This window comes from Pocillopora damicornis, chromosome 2 (assembly GCF_964200805.1).
Source record: "Pocillopora damicornis chromosome 2, jaPocDami1.2, whole genome shotgun sequence".
NCBI classification, from domain to species: domain Eukaryota; kingdom Metazoa; phylum Cnidaria; class Anthozoa; order Scleractinia; family Pocilloporidae; genus Pocillopora; species Pocillopora damicornis.
The window spans coordinates 5,074,383-5,087,469 of NC_142671.1; the positions used below are offsets into that span (position 1 = coordinate 5,074,383).

Consider the following 13,087-nt stretch of genomic DNA (forward strand, 5'->3'; position numbering starts at 1 on the left):
TAAGCTTGCAAGCGGCAGTTAACAGTATTCATCAGAAATGGGGCATCGAGAGTGCATCTCGGAGAGTACAAGAAGTTAAATATTAAGCGATTTTAGCACAGTATCCTCTTCTTCAGTGTCAAATTTGAAAACAACATTAATTCTTCATCGACATGACAAGCGTTATTGCTGGTAAAAATTTGCATCAATTTATATTTACAAATAATTATATCTTTGTTTGTAAAATAACTACACTAAGACTCTAACGATGATGACTATAGAATTCAGGGGGTATCAATTGCATATAATACCCACTACGCTTCTACAAATTCTACTCAGGTAGACTTTTACCTTAGAAATATTATTCAACACTGTAATTTTGGAAGCAGGCACATTGCATTCTTTATCTATTGCCTCAAAGATCTGTAAAGGACATTTTTAAAATCATATCTTGTATATAAGATATAACATAAGATGTGAAAAAGAATGAAAACATACTAAAGACCTTTGTAATTGCACAATCAAATAAAGGAAAGGCTTTATCAAAAATGTACATATTTATATGATAAGCTGAATCATGCTCGAATTTTGACTGGTTCTTACTTATGATCTGTTGGAGGACAGACACAATAGATATCAACATTAACAACATGTTGCTTTTTCTTCATGTAAAAGAAATGTAGATGGTATGTTGTTGTTGTCTGTACAGTAATAGATCACAGAAGATACCAAAATGAGAACAATAGTGACATGCTCAGCGGCACCTTGTGTGCCCCTTACCACATTTTGACATTGTCTGTTACTGAACTGACTCACAGAAACATGGGATCTATTTGTCAAATGGACTTTAACAGGCGGAGGACAAAGTGAAATGATAAAATGCAGCAAAAGACATAGAAAAAAGTCATGATTGGTGATGTATTGCGTCAGGTAGGAAGAAAGAGAATATTTTTCAGCTGGCATCCATCACAATGAAAAACAAATTCTTAATTTGGTTCTTGAAAGTACTATTGGCAAATAAACAATTCTCATTTTCCCCCTCAAAGTATTAAGATCGTTTGAAGGTTCATTTTAGGCTGTAGTACACAGGGATCATAAGCATTTCATCCAATGACCATCTATCAATCGTCATCGCTAAAGGAAGATGTTGATGACATCTCTGAGTCAGAGTCATCCTCCTGGGCTGGTGCTGGGCCACCATCTGGGGCTGGGGCATCAGGATTTCTGGAAAACAATGCCATGAAAAAAAAGAATCATATAACTCTTATTGCAAGCCTCTAAGCACTATACAAAATGAAAGAGAGAGAAACAGTACTATGCAAAGTGCTAGAAAATCTCAACTGGCAGGAGGCAGACCAGTTGGCTATTTACACAGCACAGCTAAGGAGTTGAAGATGGGGCAACCGTAAACAAATCAAAAATCCAGTGAGTAGCAGGATGGAGGACAGAATACAAGTCCAGCACCCCCTCCACTCACCCACCCCACCTCCTACTATGCTGTATGGAGAACATGTAAATCATTTTGTGTGTATGAAATGCTTGTGATGGTTAATAATCAAAAATAAAAAAAAAAACTTTGAAAACTGGCTGACAGGACAATAAAAGGAAGATTTTCATGGTACTTACTCCAGCATACTTGGGTCAAGGCCCTCTGCTCGCATTTTGGGTGCAATTGCCATCAGTGGGACACCCTAAAAAATGAAAAAGTGCCCCCACAAGTTTGTACTGAATTTACACCCTCTTAATCAAGAGAATTAAACAAGCCTGATGGAACCTATTTGCTTCTGTGTCCTGAACTTCTATGTAATTTGTCAGTACACAATTGAGGTGTCAGCATCAAATCAAAGTGTTAATTGTTTACTGAGTCCCAAATTAGGGGTATATTTGAAAGAGAAGCACCCACTATATACAGTCTTTAGAATGTGTCAAAAGTAGCAAGTCGCAGTAAGAATTATCATAACATCTACATTTTATTTTCTTCCTCTAATTTTGCCTTTGCCTTTAATTATGGAAAAATACTCACCACTTTAACCATCTGAAAGTATTTAGCATATCTAGGATCTTTGGAAACAGTCATTGCTAAAAAAACAGAAAAAAAAGAAAAGATAAAAGATCTACTAGTTGTTTTCCTCAACATTTTTTTTGGTGACATCAAAAAGACTTATTTGTGTGGTTGACACATAAAAACACCATGTCACAATGTTCCAAGTTGCTTATCCCTTATGCCAAGTTATCTTTTAACAAGGACACCTCACAATTTTAGGGGTTCTAACACTGACAGAAGTTTTGAGCATAAGCCCTTTATCAAGCATATTATATACAGTCCAGCTGAGCCTGAAAAGTGTTGAATTTAGCAGTCTAGAGTTAGTTAAATTGGATTTTGAGTAAAGTTTTTCCAGTTTTTTCTAAGGCAAAGTGCCTAATTGTAATTTACACTTTCCTTTCTTTTAAGTAAATTGACAGTATGGCAATTGTATCCGTTGCTGAGCCTACCTGGTTTCTCTGGTTCTGGAGCTGATCAGTAAATTTCATAGAAAATTAAAAAAGGATAAAACAAGTAGTAAGTGAATTGAGCTAGCTGAACAGAGAATAACACTTGGGGATAGCTTCAATGGTTGGTGCAAGCTCCATTTGGCTGAGATTAGGAGACCAACCTTCTATTCTGATAAAGGGACCAGGACATTTCTTTTTAAATCATAAATGCTAAGTCTATTAGCTATTGACATCTCAAGAATTATCAAACTATGACAAATCTATTTCCCTAATACAGAAGATGAACCCATCCTGACCACCTTAGAAAGAAAACTTAGAAATATATCAGTGTTCCCCTACTGAGAGTTTGCAATTATCACATTGTTTTTACAGCAGCACAATTAATTATCATGATATTGATAAACATCATAAACTATTTAAAAGTTCTTGTTTTACAATTTTTAGCAAAAAATACTCCAACTAAGTTGCCAGTATTTTGATTCCTACCTGGTTCTTCTGTGGTGGGTGGATGGGATGCCTGTGTGGATAATCAAGATAACTTGGTCAAGCCAACTCAATGGCCAAAAGGGCCATCCACGTTTTCATGCTTTTATTGCATTAACTCACCAGCAATATTAGCACCCCTCACCTCCCCCCCTACATGGCCCTCCAGTCCATCACAGGGCTAATCCTCTGTTCCTTAACCCCTTAACTCTCAAGATCTGATTGTTAATTCTCCCCTGTAGCTGCTACACATTTCCTTGTAAATTAGTTATGAGAACTTAGTGCTAGATCAAGATAGCAGATTCTACCTGGTAAGTTTGAATATTCTCATTACTTGTTTGCTGAAGAATGTATGGATATTGTAGGGAGAAGTTTTATGTTAATCACTTCTGGGAGTTAAAGGCTTAAGTCTGCTTCCTAGCCGTTCTTTGGGATGTCATGCAAGGCTTCTCCCAAAGAGAAAGTTTCTCTTGAGGGAGAAAGTTGCTTTGGCTACACAAACTTGTTCTTTTGGGTAGCACAAGTAAAATATTTTCCAAAGTACACAAGATTGTGACTCCACCAGGACTTGAACCTGGGCATTATAATGAGGAGTCCAACAAACCCATCAATTGATAAAATGTCTCATGCATTCCGATGCATAAATAGGGAGTTTAAGATGTCACTATGGTGACCTGTCATAAAACATTGCTGAAAAAATGTAATTTATTTTCCTCTAAGACTTTCACCAATAACTAGATACGTTCAATGTTTCTGACAGTACAACATCTTCACTTTGGCATAATATGTGAATGTAATGTTGAGTTCAAGGTAAAAATATGACCAAATTGCTGTTGAGGTTTCCTTGCTGAGAGGATGTAAAAGTTGGCAATTTAATGTTTTAGATTTGTATGGGACAGCAAAGAAATGTCCAAAAATTTAAAATGCACATGTTTTGCTACTGTTCTGCAGATAGCTTTTATTTTGCTACATTCCCACTGTCGTTGCCATCGTGGTTTTCTTAAAGTCCTCATTGTAAGAGGGGGACTTACTGGTATATCTTAAAAAGTTTGAGGTATGGGTATCATTTAACCCTTTCACTACCAAGATCCCACTATTAATTATTAAGGCTACACTATTACGCTGTTATTATTTGTTAACTCAACCCTTTGACCTCTAAGACTGACTAACAAGTAATTTCTTCTTATAATAACAACCCACAATCACACATTAAGGTCAGGAGAATATAGGAAATGAACACCAACTCAAGAAGCTCTTGATTGTTAAACAAATTCTCCTTGTCAGTACCTTAGGAAATGTATAGAGAATTTTATGGAGAAAATGCATACTGATTTTAGGGTGTAAAGGGTTAACATACTTCTGCTGATGGTTGTGGTGCACCAGGAGCTGGAGGAGGAGCCATGCCTGGAGCAGGAGCAGGAGTGGGTGCTTCCTGGTCAGGCTGACTTGGTGCAGGTGTTGACACTGTTACATCCTCAAGGCCTGGGATAGATGCTAACTACATTGCAAATGAAAAAGATAAATTGATGTGTAATAATTTCTCATCATGACCAGTGGTTGAGAATAAAACCAATCAGTTAAGATCAATGATTTAAAGGAGATTCACTTGTAGACAAAATTCTCTGGGAAACTACTGTACACCAAAAGAAGAATTATTTTGACTCCAAATGTATGCATAAAACCTTTCCTAACCCACTTCTCTTTTTCAAAGTTGCTTTTGGTTGGTATTTTCGTAAAAAAAAACATGGTTTGATCATAATGTAATGTAATAATTTATTTATTGTCAAGGACATGGGAAGTGGTTGGCCAATATTCTAAGCAACAAGGCTCATGTATAAAACACTTGGCAACAAAACAAAAATATCTGTATGAAAATTAGATAAATATAAAGCATAAAATATAAAAGATGATACATAAAATTTGTGAGGATCCTTCTTGAGTATACGGATGTAACACACACAACAAAGCAACTTTTTCGAGGGAAAGGAAGGAGTACTTCCTACTTATTTATTAGGTAAACTGAAATAATAAGCCTAGAGACAAAATTTTGTCGGCAGGTTATGTCCATATTGGATTCCAGTAATTTTTTTCTAAGACCTGAAGATTCTCCAAGGCTTTGAACATTTCATAACACCTCTACTTTAAATTCCTACTTTTCGAATATTGCAAATGCAGCAATGAGTCCTACCTTGGCTTCTAAAATGCTCATCATTATTTCAATTCTCTGGATCTTATTGGATAAATCTGCTAATTTCTGTAATTAAAAAACATTAGGTACAAACAATTATTTGATATTCTCAGTTGCTTAAGTTATAATCACCATTTCTTAATCAGTTCTTGCTTTATACAGTGGAACCTCTCCCTTCAGACACTTCTATTCAGGGGACACCTCCATTCAGGGGAGACAAACTTTTGTCCTGAAAAAAAGTTCATATAATCCTTATATCCGTCACCTATTTTGAAGGGACACCCCTATTCAGGGAGAAAGACACCCTTTTCCTTGGTCCTGTGCTTGATGACATTTTTGCAACAAAGTTAATTACTCACTTTTGTGGTAGATACTCACCTCTTCGCAAACACATGAAAATCTGTTCAGGAATCTAACAGAATGAGTAATAAAATGATTGAGGAATGCTAGAGTTCTCTTGTGGTTTATTGGCCCAACCTGTGAACCAAATAAACATAACTCATTCAATTTCACATTTGAACAGGACTACGCATATTTCATTTCAAATATTTTACCATTTGAATCATATAATGATTATGGCAAAGCCCAAACAAGTTGTACCAGAACAAGAGACAAGGAAGCACAGGCTTAGCTTCACTGATTTCTGTCAATTCATTGTCTGCCCTACTCTGTTGTGCAGACGATCTGTATACACTCCGGTTACCCACACTGGAAATTAATTTATGCCCCTGAGCAAGAAAATGCCATTTCCGAACACGACCAGATTAAAGCATTTTCTTAATGGACGTTTTCTTTTTTCAACTACCAAAAATCCTATGTACCACACGGAAAAGTACAGTTATTGATTTTAAAGTATAAGAATGCATGAGCTAATAATTTTTACACAGGAACGTACCTTGGTGTAATCGACATTTGGTCCTACAATAGGTAAACCATCGCTGTCCATTTTCCTCAATTTTTTTTGTAAATCCAACTACTGCTGGTAATTAATATCTACCCCACGACACTTTCAAGGCTGTAACGTACTGGAAAGAAATCAGAATAAAGGTCAGGCCTTCGCACCTTCCGCTTTTGGTCCGATTTCGATATTAACGAAAAACACCTCCAGTATTCTTGCACAGCAGTAGACTTTTCACTTCAAATAAGAGTCACTAAAATAAGGCACGTGACCACACCCAAGAGGACGCTACGTGTTTTGTTTCGCATAATGGGGGCTGGTTAGATTGTAATTTTCTGCCTTTTTGTGAGGTTTTTACATCCCAATCCACGATGGAGCGACAGAAACGATACGAAGTGGCTCTTTTAATTATATACTTGGTTGCTGCACTGGTGGTGGGTACTAATGCAGAAGGAGATTCTTGTCGAATGGAGCAGCGATATCCTGGCGAAATGGTCAATATCGCACAGGCCAAGGAAAACGCCAAGCAAGATAACGGAATTGTTACTGTCCCTAAGGGATCTACCGTGAACTCTTCCTTACAGTGTGAACAAGGTTGCTGCAGTTATGATAACTGCACAGTTTACCTGTTTTACCCTCGACCGCCAACACTTGGCGAGGACAAAAAATTTAACTGTTTCTACCTCAACTGTCGGCCTCAAGAGTTGTGCTCTAAGGCCTTTGTTAACGTGAGCGATAAAGCGGAGGGATCTGTGGTTGGGATCCGAGATCTGCAACAAGGTAAATGAGCTGGTGCCTGTAGAATTACCCAATTCTTCGTATGCACAGGACAGTACATGCGAGGGTGGGATAGCGTAACAAGTTCATAGTTTTATTATGTTGCTGCTCTTGGATCTACAGTTATTTAGTTCCATGTTCTGGTCGCTAATTATTGGTACGGGGTTGATACATCATTGCACGGTCATATTAGTCGTATCGTTTGAAAACATATTCAGATCATTCTTACTGTTAACAATTCAAGCAAAGCGTTAACAGGCCGTGGTAACTTGAGGGATACAAATTAAAGTAAATTCCCTTTAAATGAAGATCTAGAAGGAAGGAGGATGTGGTAATAACAGTTGAAACAAGGGATTATATTCGTAGTTATACCCAATTTATTAATGAATTGTCCAATTAATTGTTGCGTCTTACAATGCTATGAAACAATTCTTAACCAATTCAATTGATATAATTTTCTTTGAATTTCCTGCCACATGATCTCCTGTTTGCTTTGTAGGAAATTAACACTATTTTCTGACATCAAATTTGAATTACTTTTGTTTTCAAGCAACCATTTTCTATCATTTGATTATTATTATGTGTAGTAGGGAATTGTTGTTCAATGGTTTTTTTTTGTTCAACTGGTCAGACTTTTATTAAAACAAGGAGCTTGAAGAGAAAATGCACAAATACACAAATTTTTACTGCACAGCTGGTGTTACCAAGGTGACTGGGAAAAACGTCAGCTTTTTTACTCTTTACAGTGGCCAATTTATGTTTTCAACTCAGTTTTTAACACAAAATTACCTGACTGGAAAACAGCTAACCAATCAAATCACACAATACAGTTGATTAACCAATCATTGTACAGAATCAAAGCAAGCAAAACTAGGGAACTTTTCCCTTTCAAGTTTGTTTTGCATTAATGGTTTTCAATCCAATTATGCTTTGTTCAATCAACTTTGGCTGCTTGCATTCTTTGTAATTGGTGATATGATTAGTAAGTTTTATTGATACAGTCCTGGTAACTTTAGCAACACTGTGAAGAAATAAATTTTGGGTAATTTGAAATGTTTTTGCTTTAGAGTGAAAGACTTGATTGTTACATGTTGCTCATTCCCACTATGTCTAATGTTCAGTGGCACATTATGATAAATAGTATATGACTACAGAATAAACTAGGAACAGGACATAAGGTAGATTTAAGTGAAGATAAACCAGCAACCATTTGTTTAAATTCATGTTATGATATGTGGCATGAAATTGATGTTTTATCATGCCACTCATAATAATTATCAATAAAACAAAAGTAGTTGCACAGACTAGATTGCATAGAAGGAAGCTTGTAATACCCTTTGAAGCAAAATTCAAGATTTAAATCTTGAGTAATCAAAGACTTGAGATGTTGGACTGAAAGCCCTTTTAAGCCTTAGACTGAGAGTATTTTTGCATTAAAATCACTTTGAAGAGAGACTGCCTTTTTAAATAATAATATTGTCATAAAATGTTTTGAATATGAGTTTCTTCTGACTTTCAGATAATGCAGTTATACTTCAAGCTGATGGAAAAGCACTAAAAGATGTGTCCACAGAAAAACCAGCTTCTGAAATGATAAGTGCACCTACTGATCAGTCACATGCTGATGTTTCATCTGTAAAGGTGACTATTGCAGCCTAACAATGATTATTATGATATCATGCAATTTTTTTTTATTTGATATTGGCTGAAAGCCATTTGTATGTTGTTGTTTTGATTCAAAATTCACTTTCATCCATTACTCCTTCCAATTCTGTTAACTTTTTCAGTAAATCCACAGACTAGCCCATATAACTTAAGATTACTTCCCACCTTCAGAGGTGGAAAAATATGATTTTTCTTTTATTTGACTGAACTGAATTCAAACATTCAACCTAATTTTTCCGAAAAAAATCTCTGAAATCTTTAAAAGTACCCAAGATATTAAGAAAAATGTCTTTTCAAATAAAAGTTAATAATTGAGGAAGGTGTCATAATCTTGGACCTCGGCAAGTCATCTGGGAGAATTTTTGGGGTATCCGTTCATCTTGGGGCTCATTTTTCATGTTATTTCCATATTTTGTTTACGCCGTGGACTTTACAAAATTCACATGCAGAAGCTTTTTGCTTATGGAAAGATGATTGCTTATGGAAAAATCAAAAACGGAAGAAAGTCCCTGATAAAAAAGAAAAGAAAAGAAAAACAGACCCAAGGAAAGGAGTACCACTCTGTCAAGAAAAGAAAAATTCCTTTGTGGAAGTGACTAGTACTGGCAGAGCTCCACACTGGTGTCCAGATTTCAAACAAAGAAGTTGCTGTTAAACCAAAATTTGCCATACAAAATATTTTCAAAGCTGGTACTTTATGTAAGTACTAGCCTTGATACAAAAACATCAACAATCACCTCAAATCTTAATTTCGAATCCTTTCTGTCAATTTGTTGTTTTGCTCCTCAGCACATTTTGTGGTTTTTTTACTTTGGCTGCAGGTTTTGTCTTTGCCTTTGGCAACTTTGCTTATTATTGCGTCATCCTCCTCAATGCTCCTCTGAGCGATCGGGATAAAAAACCTTTCTGTAATGGGTTACTTTTCCTGGGAAATCTTAATTCATTGTCAATGACACCAGAAGGTCTGGCTGTCCAATTGGTTTGCAGTTTCAGGAGGCAAGATAATCTGGCATGGCATGAATTGTTTGCAAACCTTTATGAGCTAAAATCTCGCATTTGATTTTGGAAGGAATACAACTACTTTGAGCAAATTTATAGGGTATATAGATGCAGAAAATTTCAGATATTTGAAGTATATGTCCCATGTTGTCCATTTATGTAACACACCTCGCATATTTTCAGTTACTCCAACTTTAGACACCAATATCTAGACAACCAATCAGAATATCAAAAAAGCTTGACACACTTTTGTTGATTGATGCCTTGTGAATAAGACTCTACAGCCATTTTACTCATGCTGCGGCATCCAATACCCAATAAATTCAATAGAAGAACCTATGGTTGTTTCATGCTTTACTGGCTCCTGACTCTTGCTCAAAAGAAAAGTCACCTAAATTATATTTTTATCATAATCTGCAGTTATTAAGCTTTCTTCTGCGTACAAATTTTTTTCCCCAAAGGATACCTGCGAAGGTGGGAAGTAACCTTAAATTATTTCTATAATGTAAAGGTCTCATATATACACCTTTTTGACTCACAAAAAGTACACTTGAACCTTCACCTTATTTTTGTTGAAGAAAGGATAGACAAACGCTGCACTTTGAGCTATAGTTGTGGATTCTTAATTGCTGATTACAATCAATGGTTGTGCTTTAAGGAAAATTAAATTATTTTATGCTTTTGAAGAAGGTAATTAAAAAATCACGCTATCTCTTGGTATTGATCCAGTGACCTCTTGCTTAAGAGGAGAAGCAATGTTATTGCACCAATTTTGCTGAGCATACTTGAAGATTTCCCTGTGCCTTCTGTGTATGAACCACAAAAATGAAATATGACCTTTCTTAATCAAAGCTAAAACTTTAATGTGAATACACATCAGTAGCCTTGACATCTCACCCTTTCATAATTCATTTTCTGAGTATAGTGATAGCCACTGCTATCTTTGTTATTTTCTAAACCACTCAAGTACTTCTTTTAGATTGAACATCGAGCTGATGATGCTAGTCTGTTATTGGTCAACACATTTCTTTAAATCTTCCTTTTAAGTCTGAAACGATTTTTTGTGCTTCAGAAACATTTGTTGATATTTTATATTATTATCCAGACATCTGTAACTCCTCCTCCAAAGACCACTGCTCATAGTACTGAAATGAAGGAAACATTCAATGTAACAATGAAAGTTGGAATTGAAGGTAATTTCCTGATAATGGTAATGGTTTGAAATCTTGGAAAGAAGGTTTCATCACTGTATGAATAAGTGGATGCAATTGGCTCTCAAAAACTCAAATCTGTGAAGAAAATAAAAACAAGAATTTGAGTTTTTGAGATGTATGGAGTTGAAAGCAAGTATTGAGAATTAAGAGCTAAATGATGTTTGTTGTATCCCTCTAATATATACATGACCAGGGTATGTTTTCATAAAATTTTTTAATCAAGTTGTGAAACAAAAATGAGTTTAGAAGAAGGAATTAAGCATAAAAGCTTTAACCTTTCACACCCAAACATGCATATTCTCCATTTTATAACTTCTTGATACATTTCCCAAGATGGTGATGAGGAGAACTTGTTTAACAATCAAAAGTCCTTTACATGTAGTTGGTGATCTTTTTCTTTATTCTCGAGACACCTTACTGTGTGATCCAGGGCTTGTATGGTAAGGAGAAATAAGATACTAAACACTCTTAGGGGTCAAAAGGTTGAGAACAGAGTGCATAGAGGTCAAATTTATCAAGAAATATTTGAATTTCTAAAAAAGGTGATAAATGATGGTGATAATCTTCACTTCTGGGATGAAGGTTGTGAAATTATTTGTTTCTTTCTAGCCTCAGGAACATCCCTTCCAAAGAAATTGGAAAGAGAATTGTATGGTGACAATCACACCACATATCCGTCCCTGGTTATAGCTCTTGGATTTGGTCTTTTGTTCCTTTGTGCTGCTGTTGTTTTGATTGGTCGTCCCTGGTGGTTTGCATTCCACAGACCAAGATATTCCAAGGTGGATTATCTAATGAATGGACTCTGAAGCTCCCATGTAATTGTTATGTAAATATTGTGATCCACTTTGCCTGTGGCTGTTCAGTAGTAAAAGTCAGGGTGACAGTAGACAAAAGTGTTGAAATAAAAATACAAGGGTATGCCTCTATATTGTCCTTGCCACACTTTGTTGTCTCTTTTTAATTAATACTGAGGAGGGGTACAGCAAAATGGAGTATAATTTTTTGAGATGTATTAATAGAGAGGGCAAGGTTTTGGCAATGATGACATCATTTATGAGTTGTCTTTGGAAACGCGTTTATCATAGGGATGAGAACTTATAAAATTGTGTGAATTTGCATAGTTTAGATTATTATATAAAGAGTAATATTTTGTTAGATATTGGACGACCATTCTCAACTTGTCACAACAATCTGCTATTTTTTTGAACAGGTAATGTTGTGGTGGGGTGATATAGAATGCATGTATATATAGCTGTACCAGCTATTAAAACCAGCCATTTTATGAAAGCCATTCATATTTATCAAAGAAAAGAGCATCCCAATTATCATAGTACTAAGTATACTTATTTACTTTATGTCTAAGCTGTTAAAAAATGCATGTATGGAAGGTTTGGCAATGGTGAGATAATTTTTTAACAAATTCATGTAACCAAAGTCCTTATCAAAACTTGTCATCATTGTCATTTATTGTTGATGTTGCTTTGATGAAATATATGTCTCTTCAATCTAGGCCATTTAGAGACATCAGGGTAAATTCCTTAGGAGTGCAATGCTGTTTCTAGTTTTCTTCCTAGAGATATACAAGTTGTGAACATACACAAACTAGAGATTTGTTGATGTCATACACTCAATCAAATTTTTCTGTGAAAATGAAGTACACATCTGAACTAATTTATAACTGTAGGATTTTACAATCAGAACAACAGTTTGTGTCACTAGTGAGTATATTGGAGGATGAAATTTTGATCATAGTAGCTTTACAAGTCCTAAATGGACTATTTGAATAGGGTAATTAGACAGTTTCAATTTTTATTGGAAGTCTTCATTCTTGATTTTCTTTATGTGGGAGGTGATTAAGCTTGTCTTATAAACCATAGACAAAAGAGGAAAACACCTTTTTGATTTTGTTAAGGATTTGATTTTAGTATTGAGTGGCACTAGTGTGTATACCTTAAAATCTTTTGTTGCAGTCACTGTGATAGGTATTACATCAGGGGTTACATATATCTAAAAATTACATATTACTTACTATAATTGTTGGCTTACTTATTGCAACCATGAAATGGGAAAAGGTATGGAGGCTTAGACATTTATATTAAGGTTGATTCAATCATTTTCCTCGGTAAAACATGTGAGACTTAAAAATGCTGATTAAAAATGCTGATTAATAATGCTGATTAATAATGCATCCATTTGATTCCCCAAACAGTGAGGATGAAAGGTAAATCCTAAACTTTGGGTTAAAGTGACATTACTATGTTGCGAGGCAAGAGCAGTTCTAAGTTGGTAAATTTGCTTAAGGTGATATTAATAAAGTTATGTTCTCATAAAAGCAGCTACCTTCAGCACACTCCCAATTAATAAACACATTTATGTTGCTTTGGATCA

General features: G+C 35.4%; 2 protein-coding genes across 2 annotated transcripts; one reads left to right on the forward strand and one right to left on the reverse strand.

Annotated features, from left to right (window-relative positions):
- Positions 1-140: 140 nt before the first annotated feature.
- On the reverse strand, positions 141-6,262 carry LOC113673463 (WASH complex subunit 3). The gene is made up of 9 exons (XM_027189883.2): positions 6,039-6,262; positions 5,522-5,620; positions 5,144-5,209; positions 4,313-4,453; positions 2,959-2,989; positions 2,473-2,493; positions 2,003-2,058; positions 1,606-1,670; positions 141-1,203 (listed from the first exon to the last, which is right to left on the reverse strand). The coding sequence occupies exons 1-9, from the start codon at positions 6,087-6,089 to the stop codon at positions 1,101-1,103; spliced, it is 633 nt and encodes a 210-aa protein (XP_027045684.2). The 5' UTR covers positions 6,090-6,262; the 3' UTR covers positions 141-1,100.
- A 69-nt stretch (positions 6,263-6,331) lies between these two features.
- Positions 6,332-13,084, forward strand: LOC113673495 (uncharacterized). Its single transcript, XM_089195760.1, has 4 exons — positions 6,332-6,821; positions 8,338-8,459; positions 10,588-10,675; positions 11,306-13,084. Exons 1-4 carry the CDS (start codon positions 6,413-6,415, stop codon positions 11,503-11,505), a joined length of 819 nt encoding a protein of 272 aa, XP_089051886.1. The 5' UTR covers positions 6,332-6,412; the 3' UTR covers positions 11,506-13,084.
- Positions 13,085-13,087: the final 3 nt, after the last annotated feature.

Excerpts from the sequence above, each read along its gene's own strand:
- LOC113673463 (XM_027189883.2), bottom strand. The coding sequence starts at position 6,089 with ATGGACAGCGATGGTTTACCTATTGTAGGACCAAATGTCGATTACACC. Across the intron at positions 5,621-6,038 it reads CAAATGTCGATTACACCAAG|GTTGGGCCAATAAACCACAA; the intron begins GTACGTTCCTGT and ends TTTGGTTCACAG. Across the intron at positions 2,059-2,472 it reads TCCAGAACCAGAGAAACCAG|CAATGACTGTTTCCAAAGAT; the intron begins GTAGGCTCAGCA and ends CTGTTTTTTTAG.
- LOC113673495 (XM_089195760.1), top strand. The coding sequence starts at position 6,413 with ATGGAGCGACAGAAACGATACGAAGTGGCTCTTTTAATTATATACTTG. Across the intron at positions 6,822-8,337 it reads GATCCGAGATCTGCAACAAG|ATAATGCAGTTATACTTCAA; the intron begins GTAAATGAGCTG and ends TCTGACTTTCAG. Across the intron at positions 10,676-11,305 it reads AATGAAAGTTGGAATTGAAG|CCTCAGGAACATCCCTTCCA; the intron begins GTAATTTCCTGA and ends GTTTCTTTCTAG.